This window comes from Aulonocara sp. 'chitande type north' Nkhata Bay, linkage group LG3 (genome assembly GCF_057382095.1).
Source record: "Aulonocara sp. 'chitande type north' Nkhata Bay isolate Kocher_YH1m ecotype deep benthic linkage group LG3, A_spYH_male_GT1.1, whole genome shotgun sequence".
Classification (NCBI taxonomy): domain Eukaryota; kingdom Metazoa; phylum Chordata; class Actinopteri; order Cichliformes; family Cichlidae; genus Aulonocara; species Aulonocara sp. 'chitande type north' Nkhata Bay.
Window position 1 is genome coordinate 21,733,579 of NC_141346.1, and position 11,054 is coordinate 21,744,632.

Consider the following 11,054-nt stretch of genomic DNA (forward strand, 5'->3'; position numbering starts at 1 on the left):
GTCTTACACACCTCTCTGCATCTTCTCTCCTCCTGCTACCCCCCCCAAAAACCCATCTCCATAGAGACTGTGTCAGCTTCCAAAAAGACAAAAAACAAACTAAAAACCAGCAACAAACAACTTAAACATAAACAATTACAAAGAAAGAACAATACAGTATCCACATCTGAACCAAAGAGTAAAACAGTGAAATGTGGATTATTAAATATTAGGTCTCTCTCCTCCAAGTCTCTGTTAGTACATGACTTAATAATTGATCAACAAATTGATTTACTCTGCCTTACAGAAACCTGGTTGCAGCAGGATGATTATGTTAGTTTAAATGAATCAACACCCCCGAGTCATTCTAACTACCAGAAATCTCGAAGCACAGGCCGAGGGGGCGGTGTGGCAGCAATTTTTCACACCAGCCTATTAATTAATGAAAGACCAAGACAGACTTTTAACTCATTTGAAAGCCTGATGCTTAGCCTTGTCCACCCCAGCTGTGAAACTCAGAAACCAGTCTTACTTGTTATCATCTATCGTCCACCTGGGCCTTACACAGAGTTTCTGTCTGATTTCTCAGACTTTATATCTCATTTAGTTCTGAGCTCAGATAAAATAATTATTGTGGGTGATTTTAACATCCATGTAGATGCTAAAAATGACAGCCTCAACATGGCATTTAGTCTGTTATTAGACTCAATTGGCTTCTCTCAAAATGTAAAAGAACCCACCCACCACTTTAATCACACTCTAGATCTTGTTTTAACATATGGCATAGAAACTGAACATTTAACAGTGTTTCCTGAAAACCCTCTCCTGTCTGATCATTTCCTGATAACATTTACATTTACAATAATTGATTACACAGCAGTGGAGAGTAGACTTTATCAAAGTAGATGTCTTTCTGAAAGTGCTGAAACTAAGTTTAAGAATATAATCCACCCACTGTTATCATCTTCAATGCCCTGTACCAACACAGAGCAGAGCAGCTATCTGAACGCTACCCCAACAGAGGTCGATTATCTTGTTAATAATTTCACCTCCTCACTACGTACGACTCTGGATACTGTAGCTCCTGTGAAAACTAAGGCCTCAAATCAGAAGTACCTGACTCCGTGGTATAATTCTCAAACACGTACCCTAAAGCAGATGACTCGTAATCTGGAGAGGAAATGGCGTGTCACAAATCTAGAGGATCATCATTTAGCCTGGAGAAATAGTTTGCTGCTTTATAAGAAAGCCCTCCGCAAAGCCAGAACATCTTACTATTCGTCACTGATTGAAGTAAATAAGAACAACCCCAGGTTTCTCTTCAGCACTATAGCCAGGCTGACAAAAAGTCAGAGCTCTGTTGAGCCAACCATCCCTTTAACGTTAACTAGTAATGACTTCATGAACTTCTTCACAAATAAAATTTTTATCATTAGAGAAAAAATTACCAATAATCATCCCACAGATGTAATATTATCTACAGCTACTCTTAGTACCATTGATGTTAAGTTAGACTCTTTTTCTCCAATTGATCTTTCTGAGTTAACTTCAATAATTACTTCCTCCAAACCATCAACCTGTCTTTTAGACCCCATTCCTACAAAACTGCTCAAAGAAGTCCTGCCATTAATTAATTCTTCGATCTTAAATATGATCAACCTATCTCTAATGATCGGCTATGTACCACAGGTCTTCAAGCTGGCTGTAGTTAAACCTTTACTCAAAAAGCCATCTCTAGACCCAGCAGTCTTAGCTAATTATAGGCCAATCTCCAACCTTCCTTTCATATCAAAAATCCTTGAAAGAGTAGTTGTCAAACAGCTAACAGATCATCTGCAGAGGAATGGTTTATTTGAAGAGTTTCAGTCAGGTTTCAGAGCTCAGCACAGCACAGAAACAGCTTTAGTGAAGGTTACAAATGATCTTCTTATGGCCTCTGACAGTGGACTCATCTCTGTGCTTGTCCTGCTAGACCTTAGTGCAGCATTCGATACTGTCGACCATAATATCCTATTAGAGCGATTAGAACATGCAGTAGGTATTACAGGTACTGCGCTGCAGTGGTTTGTATCATATCTATCTAATAGACTCCAGTTTGTGCATGTAAATGGAGAGTCCTCTTCACACACTGAGGTTAATTACACTGTAAAAAAGAAAAAGTTGAGAAAACTTAAAATTTCAAGGCAACATGATGCAAGAGATTTTTGAGTTTTCTCAACTTCTGCCAACTGTAGTTGACTTAACTAATATTTTCATGTTCTGCCAACTTGGATCTACTTGTTCACCTAATTAGGATAATCCTGTAAGTCTAACAAAGAAATTCTGGTTTCAATGCCATGTATTTCTGCCTTCAACAAACAAAGATATTCCTGTTGAATTAACATACAATTATTCCCTCCAAGGCCATGTATTCCTAAATTCACCAAACGCAGATATTCTTGTTGAATAATCATACAATTCTTACTCCAGTGAGTTGAAAATTTACCAATATAAATAAAGAAAAATGTATGCTGTTATCGTACTTGAAAAAACACTCAAACAGATATAGAATAAAACAAAGCACAACTGAATGTTATGTAAAAACGTATTTATTTTTTTCAACAGTGCTTTCAGTATATTTCAGAAGGTCATGGGCAGTGGGGTGAATTTCTGTAAAAAAGCAAACAAACAGGAAAAAAACGTGTTGCCAGTTTCTTTAGGGTGCTTTGAGCACCCCAGCAGAGACATTAAAATTCCAGAGTCCAGAAAAAAAGAAAAGTGTCCAGCAGCTTAGTCATTCACGTTCACACCCTGACTGTCCTGTAAAAGCTTAACTTAACTATTGCACACTAAATAGGGTAGTGCAACAAACAATTGCCTATGTACCCAGACATCGACATTTTACATGGGCTTACTATGATGAACTACAGAAGTCAAAAGTTATTAGAAATGTTACCATCAATGAACAGCGAACTATCAGGTAAAATACCAGTTCCATACTTCAGGTGGAGTGAAAAACACTATAACAAATCTTTTAAAATCCTACAAGACAAAATTTCACCATAGATTCTCAATAATACAGATTCATCTGACTAATATTTACATTTCAAATAATCCCTTATCCACTTCAATTTCATATTGACCGACCAGGTCAAAATGAACCATTCTGTTTTGACTGTTCCTTCTTTTCTCCCTTCTTCCTTTCCTCCCTCTTTCCTTCACTTATTCCTAATTAATTTTAACAGTTCAAACACTAAATATGCAACTCTTTGTAACAGGTGAACGATTATATAGAGGGAAAGGGGTTGAACTACTGTTTTTTTTTTTTTTTACATGACTCTACAATGCACTTGAACATGTTTAAGAACAAGTTAAACTCATGTCTGGCTTCCCCATTAACAGTCACAGCAAAAGCTTTGTTTTTAGAGACCTTATGCGCTGTGAGCATCGAGAGCCACCGAGTTCAAAAAAGATGCCCTGAATTGCTTCAAAGGTATAACTCATCTGCTTTGGATAATCAATGTTGAGGGCATACAGAAGGCCAAAGAGGTATGCCAAGGCAGTAGAGAGGTCTGGAATGTTATGTAGCACGATGTCCCCTTCCAACACAACAGCATGTTCTCGCACAGACGTATCGGCATCGTCATCTTGCAGGATGGTGAGGATGGCAACTGATGCACCGTTCAACACTGGTTCCAAAATGTCAGTGTCCTGAAGAGAAGAAAAGTAAAATATGAATTATTGAAAGCTAAGAAAAATTAAAGACAAAATACATTTCTAAAGATCTTAACTTTAACCTCTATACCATGATGCTCATTTGACTCATGGAGGTTTTAAAAAGAAAAAGCTTATTTTCCTTTAATTAACAGCACAATATCTTTCACCAACCAACCTTGTGATGAGTTTTGTACAAAAATATTTTCTGCTGTTGAACACCCACTAACAATGCCCAGGTGCTCCTCAGCAGAAAAAAAAGCAGCGAGAGTTATGACAACTGCAATCCTCACCATAAAATTATCTGGACTGCACTGAGGAAGTGGACATTTCCATTTTGGATTAAATCATCTTTTAAAAACATCTCATAGCAATTAGTTTTGCTTGCATTACTTTTTTGTACTTACTAAGCACTTCAGGAAAACCTGTGTTGCATCCTCTCCGAGGAAAATGGGCAGGCCTCTCAGTGCTGCTGTCTTTCGGTGGGACACAATGTCAGATGTCTAAAGAGCATTCAGTGGAAAACAAGCATTTAAATTAGTATAGTAACGTGGTGTACCTACACACAATGCAAAATCAGAACTCTTATAGTAATGAAAATAAAATACAGATCAGGCCCAGCAACATGTAAAACTTAAAAAAACAAAACACCATTTTAACAATTTTACTTTCTTTTTACAAATTAAATAAAATACCGCCAAATAAAAACAAAGTAATGACTGATTACATTCATTTCCATTGATGTGTTTTGGCTGAAGCCAACATTTTTTTCTGTTATGACAAAGGTATACTCTCTTCTAAAAATGTCAGGTAAAGGGAGCACTTACCTGTTCATCAAGTTTATCCAAGAGGTCTTCCATGTCCTCACCAAGAGCTCCCTTCTTAGACCGGTATAGTTTCAGCAGGCCAGGCACAAATTTGTTGAGGGATGCATTGAACGTCCCTAGGAGGTCTTTGCTTGTGATCCGATGAAATTCTTCAGATATCTAAACAAGACAATAACCAAAATATTGCCATTTATTCAGCACAGAAAATTTCTGGGTAGCTGCCTTGTACAGTCTGCACCATGTTATATGCCTGACTGTGTTATCAACCGCAAAACCTACTTCAAAAATCTCTCATGAATACACATTTTGCACAGGAATAGAAACACCCTCCACAAAAAACAGTATCAATATGCAAATACATATTATGTTCTACGTTGCACCAAAATCTGTGACGAATCAGATTATGTGACCTGCCTTAGTATTCTTTCCCTAAAAATCTCAGTCTATAGAAGTCCTATTTCCAGCACTAAAATAAAAAAAACATACATGCTAAGTCAAAAATTATGTGATTGACTTTCTGTTTCACAGGAAGAACAATTTTGATTTAGCATGGGGACTCTTTTCTTGTACTGGCAGAAATGTTCAGGGTAAGAATATTATGACAGGTCAAATAATCTAATGGGTCACAGATTTCAATGTGGACTGGTTGCACAAGGTATAATAAAGTTGGCCAATGCATTACACCAGCAAATACTGTACTACTTCAATAATAGTCCATCTAGTATAAGTCATGCCCAATTTGAATAATAATTAAATTATAAATAAATTTGGACACTCTTACCTCCTCAGAGGAAAACAGCCCAGGCCATCTCTCCTGGACCTCAGATACCATAGGTTGACACTCCACAACCTCTCTCCGCCTGAGAGAAAATGTCAGCGCCATCTTCTGCTGTATGACTTTCAAGTTCTTTTGTTTCTTCTTCATTTCACTGACCAGAGCAACTCTTTCCTCTTCAAGAGTAGAATCATCATGGTGCTGTGGATAATCTGGGACATGATTGACCTCTCCACGTTTGGGCTTTTTAAGGGTGAAAGGACTGCTGGCTTCATCTTCTCCTTTCCTTTTCCTGTTTACATTTACTTCATTGCAGCCTGCCCGACGAAGCTTTGATCTGTAGTTTCCAAGTTTGTGCTTGATACTTGCTTTCCATCCCTCGTAGCCTGTGATGCTACCTGGCTCCTTCAGGCATGGATATTTGAGAACCAGTGCAGAAGCCACTGACTCAACCTCATCTTTCGCAGGGTAGGCTTTAATTTCAAACACTGCCTCTGCAATTTTATCCAAAATCTCCATCTTCATGTCTCTTGTTACTGCAAGGCCCTTCTTAGATTTTTCATATGTCACATTAGCCTTACACAATTTCAGTTCAACATCATGTGAAAACTTGGGAATAGAAAATGGAGAGGGCCACTCTGACACATGTCTTAAGTTCATCTGGATAGTATACAGGCTTCCCTTAGGCAGTATCATTAGAAGACATAGCATACATTTTCACTGCTATGCTGATGACACCCAGCTCTATCTGTCCATGAAGCCAGATGACACACACCAATTAGTTAAACTGCAGGAATGTCTTAAAGACATAAAGACCTGGATGGCCGCTAACTTTCTGCTTCTTAATTCAGATAAAACTGAGGTTATTGTACTCGGCCCTGAAAATCTTAGAAATATGGTATCTAACCAGATTCTTACTCTGGATGGCATTACCTTGGCCTCCAGTAACGCGGTGAGGAACCTTGGAGTCATTTTTGACCAGGACATGTCCTTCAACGCACATATTAAACAAATATGTAAGACTGCTTTCTTCCATTTGCGCAACATCTCTAAAATTAGAAATATCCTGTCTCAGAGTGACGCTGAAAAACTAGTTCATGCATTTATTACTTCCAGGCTGGACTACTGTAATTCATTATTATCAGGATGTCCAAAAAACTCGCTGAAAAGCCTTCAACTAATCCAAAATGCTGCAGCAAGAGTCCTGACAGGGACTAGAAAGAGAGAGCAGATTTCTCCTGTTTTGGCTTCCCTTCATTGGCTTCCTGTTAAATCCAGAATTGAATTCAAAATCCTGCTCCTCACATACAAGGTCTTAAATAATCAGGCCCCATCTTATCTTAATGACCTTGTAGTACCATATCACCCTATTAGAGCACTTCGCTCTCGCTCTGCAGGCCTACTTGTTGTTCCTAGAGTATTTAAAAGTAGAATGGGAGGGAGAGCCTTCAGTTTTCAGGCCCCTCTTCTGTGGAACCAGCTTCCAGTTTGGATTCGGGAGACAGACACTATCTCTACTTTTAAGATTAGGCTTAAAACTTTCCTTTTTGCTAAAGCATATAGTTAGGGCTGGACCAGGTGACCCTGAATCCTCCCTTAGTTATGCTGCAATAGATGTAGGCTGCCGGGGGATTCCCATGATGCATTGAGTTTTTCCTTTCCAGTCACCTTTCTCACTCACTATGTATTAACAGACCTCTCTGCATTGAATCATATCTGTTATTAACCTCTGTCTCTCTTCCACAGCATGTCTTTATCCTGTCTTCCTTCTCTCACCCCAACCGGTCGCAGCAGATGGCCCCGCCCCTCCCTGAGCCTGGTTCTGCCGGAGGTTTCTTCCTGTTAAAAGGGAGTTTTTCCTTCCCACTGTCGCCAAAGTGCTTGCTCATAGGGGGTCATATGATTGTTGGGTTTTTCTCTGTATCTATGAAGCGCCTTGAGGCGACTTTTGTTGTGATTTGGCGCTATATAAATAAAATTGAATTGAATTGAATTGAATTGAAAATAGATTTATGAGCAACAGGACTTAGTGCCGCTGAGTCTTTGATTTTATTTATTTTCTGGACTCTGGAGGTTTACCCAGTGACAGGTGTGCCGCAGGTGTGCCATTTTACCACTGACATGCTAAAATCTAAAGAGCAGATCAGACAGAGACTTAAAATGCTTCCAGATGAGAATATCTTCAAAAGGTGTTTGAATTCAATGAGAAGGCTGATCTAGCGCAGCATAAAAAGTCTAAGACTTGTACATGGAAGAAATGGAGAAGAAGGCTTTGTTATCTACCCTGGAATACCACCAAGCCATTGGTTCAGGTATGTGGATGACACCTGGATGAAAATCAAATCTTAGGACGTACCACAATTCACGGATCACATTAACTTGGTTGACCAACACAGCAAGTTCACCAGGGAGGTTATGAAAAGTGGCAGGTTAGCCTTCTTAGACTGTGAGATTTCCATCAGTAATGGGGGACATTTAGAAGTTGATGTGTACCGTAAACCTACGCATAGAGATCAGTATTTAAGGTTTGACTCTCATCATCAACTGGAGAATAAACTGGGTGTCATCAGGACGCTACAACACAGAGCGAACACCATCCCCACAGACACAGCGGCCAGGGAAGCAGAAGAACATCACATCAGGAAAGTCTCGAGTATATGTGGTTATCCCAGCTGGACATTTGTCAAAGCTAGGAAGGCGCCAAAAGAAAGCTCCAGCCGATCCAGGAGAGAAGGACCACCGCTGCCTAAGGAAAAACCCTTAATGATCCCATATGTGTCAGGAGTATCGGAGCAGTTAAGAATCCTTTTCTCTAAACACAATGTCGCTTATGACTTTTAAACCCCAAAACACACTGTGCCAAAAATTGATCCAATGAAACAGGTCCCCTAATGTAAACAGAGTAATATAGTGTACACTGTTAGGTGCCAGGAGGATTGCCATGATTTTTATACATCAGGGAAACAAAATAACCTCTAGATAAGCAGATGGCACAATACAGAAGAGCTAACTTGTCAGGCCAGGACTCCATAAAGAAAATATTTAATTTCTACATCATGTGAGCACAGAAATTTGAATTTGCATCAGGTATTTGGAAAATGGTGGATTTATGCCTGGATGTGTATGAATCTTTTGAAGTATTCCCATGAAAATGTGACAAAGACTCAGAGACCAGTTTGATTCAATGCTTAAAGGTTTAATAATGAAGATGATGTTCATTCAGGGAAGTAAAGTGAAAGCTTAAAGCATTCTTTCCATTACACACTCAGTTTGTTCTTATTAAAAGAGACAATCCATCTACAGGTTGCATCATTTTTCAACTCATTCCTTATGTAGCGTTGCGGTGAACTAAAAGAAGTAAAGATGTAAGAAGAGAAACATTTTAAGCTGGATTTATGAGATTATTTGCTCTAAAGACGGGTGAACCAAGCCTTCATTCCAGAGATCGTCTGACTTTCCTGGCGCAGACAAATGGGTATCTGGCGTCACAGGGTATGTCATTCATACAGAGGTTTCCTGTAAGCACCAAAAATGAACATTAAGTGAAGCCATGCTCACATGGACGTCTATACTGACACAAATATTTAGTTTGCATAATAGCAGGAGCACCTGTCAATATTCATTTTTGACTCTACTTTCACAGCACTATGTAAATTTACTTTAAATTTAAAGACGTGAAATACAGCAATCTATTTTATTCATTATGGTAAAACACAAAGTTTTTCTCTGTTAAAAATAAAATTTAGAATTCATATTATTTTCCTGTAAGTCACTGCTATTTATCACACCAAATGATAAGCATTTTTTGAGAAAATGTGGATACTGTAACAGTTTTTGTTCCCCTCAAAATGAATTCACACACTTTCTTTTAAGTTTTACCTGTCAAATTCATATGCAGGCAGTTCTCTCTGCCCCCGGCATTGTTAGGCTCTCCATGACACCAGTTTGCATATGTGAAACGGGTTCCATCGATCCAAAACCAATAACGCTCCTAGAAAAAACAAAAAACAAAACAGAGAATAGTGTCGATAGGCAGGCATATCTTCTAGTGTCAGAACTAATGTCTAATATTGAGTAGTGTACCTCTTGAGCATCTGAGCCTCCAATCCATGTAGGGACATGATTACGAGCACCGTTAAGTATGACCCTCTGAATCGCTTGGTACTCTCCGAGGTTGCGCACAGACGCCAGATTTGCATTCAGGGACTGACAGTGTCTCTATAGGACAAAAGGTCTAGTTCAAACCAAGTTTGATATGAAAAGTATTAAAGCAGAGAGAAATGCTAAATCGAAATCACTGTTCTTACCTGCGCCTGAGCCCAAGTCAGTTGATTGGGAAAGAAGTGAAAGTATCGGTTTCCATATCTAGTCCAACCCCAGAGGCTCCTAAAACATGGAGATCTCTTCTCAACAAGATGCTCTCCTGAGGACAAGCAAAGAATACTTAGATACTCAAACATCAATTATCTTTGCTATTTACAAAAAAGTAATTGTCTTTCAAACCATGTATATGCTTAAACTTTTATACCCCCGCAAACACACACACACACACACACACACACACACACACACACACACATATATATACATATATATATATATATACACATATACATATATATATATATATATACATATATATATATATATATACATATACATATATATATATATATATATATACATATATATATATATATATATATATACATATACATATATATATATATATATATACATATATATATATATATATACATATATATATATATATATATACATATATATATATATATATACATATACATATATATATATACATATACATATATATATATATATACATATACATATACATATATATATATATATATATACATATATATACATATACATATATATATATATATATATATATATATATATGTATATGTATACATAAATTATAAATATTTTATTTTCTCACTGGTAAAACATATCATTTGAATACATACATTACATACAAGCATACAAGTGAGGACATAGATGTGCTCTTCAGCATGACAATAATCTGAGAGGAAAATTGTTACCAACCTGGGGGATTTGATTCAGACCCATCCTTACCCACTTCATCTGGAAGAACCCAAAAAAATTATAATTTTGATAACTTTTAGTGGTAAATTTCCATTTATAATATTGATATTATAAATGTTGTTTGTATTATTGATTCCACACATATATACATTATCTATATTATACTACAATACTCACTGGCAGCAGTGGTCAGAGCGATCATTGCACAAAGAAGTGCAGACACAGTCAGCAGCTTCATGGTGATAATTAGTATCTCTGTGAACAACAAAAGACCCAAAGTTATTAGCACTTCATTAAACAAAGCACAGAAGGAATCTGAGTTTTCAGCCAACCTTTTGTAGAATATCTTGTCTGTTCAGTCAGTAGCTTCAGCCTTCCAAGGTTGGAACAAGGTGCTGAACAGCTCTGAGATCACGGCTTATATTCTGTCTCTTTGTAGTTTCAAAACAGGGAACTAACATTGAAAAAAATGACACGTGTATTATGTGATTCATGCTGGCCAGACTTTTACTGCACTTCTTTCTTTCTCAACCAAAACCAAAATTATTGCCAAATGCTGACTACTTCTTCCAGCTGCCCACTTAATTTTACTAGTCAACAACTAGTCAAACACTGGTCAACACTCCATAGTATAAATGGAGAACATTTTATATATTTAAGAAAGTATTTTCAGGAAAGAAAGAAAAACCCATAAAACAAAGGAGAAG

General features: G+C 37.5%; 2 protein-coding genes across 2 annotated transcripts; both read right to left on the reverse strand.

The window, feature by feature from the left end:
* Positions 1–3,114: 3,114 nt before the first annotated feature.
* Positions 3,115–5,424, reverse strand: LOC147334524 (uncharacterized). The gene is made up of 4 exons (XM_086287355.1): positions 5,281–5,424; positions 4,500–4,658; positions 4,080–4,175; positions 3,115–3,669 (listed from the first exon to the last, which is right to left on the reverse strand). The coding sequence occupies exons 1-4, from the start codon at positions 5,422–5,424 to the stop codon at positions 3,361–3,363; spliced, it is 708 nt and encodes a 235-aa protein (XP_086143481.1). The 3' UTR covers positions 3,115–3,360.
* Positions 5,425–8,460: 3,036 nt separating this feature from the next.
* LOC147334525 (ladderlectin-like) lies at positions 8,461–10,791 on the reverse strand. Its single transcript, XM_086287356.1, has 7 exons — positions 10,680–10,791; positions 10,525–10,602; positions 10,348–10,386; positions 9,582–9,697; positions 9,358–9,492; positions 9,154–9,265; positions 8,461–8,790 (listed from the first exon to the last, which is right to left on the reverse strand). Exons 2-7 carry the CDS (start codon positions 10,583–10,585, stop codon positions 8,708–8,710), a joined length of 546 nt encoding a protein of 181 aa, XP_086143482.1. The 5' UTR covers positions 10,586–10,602; positions 10,680–10,791; the 3' UTR covers positions 8,461–8,707.
* Positions 10,792–11,054: the final 263 nt, after the last annotated feature.

Bases quoted from the DNA above. Each gene is read 5' to 3' on its own strand.
- LOC147334524 (XM_086287355.1), bottom strand. From the start codon at position 5,424: ATGAAGAAGAAACAAAAGAACTTGAAAGTCATACAGCAGAAGATGGCG. The intron at 4,659-5,280 runs GTAAGAGTGTCC...TGTCTTGTTTAG, and splicing joins GGCTGTTTTCCTCTGAGGAG to ATATCTGAAGAATTTCATCG. The intron at 4,176-4,499 runs GTAAGTGCTCCC...AATGCTCTTTAG, and splicing joins TGGATAAACTTGATGAACAG to ACATCTGACATTGTGTCCCA.
- LOC147334525 (XM_086287356.1), bottom strand. From the start codon at position 10,585: ATGAAGCTGCTGACTGTGTCTGCACTTCTTTGTGCAATGATCGCTCTG. The intron at 10,387-10,524 runs GTGAGTATTGTA...GGGTTCTTCCAG, and splicing joins CGCTCTGACCACTGCTGCCA to ATGAAGTGGGTAAGGATGGG. The intron at 9,698-10,347 runs GTTGGTAACAAT...GCTTGTCCTCAG, and splicing joins GTCTGAATCAAATCCCCCAG to GAGAGCATCTTGTTGAGAAG.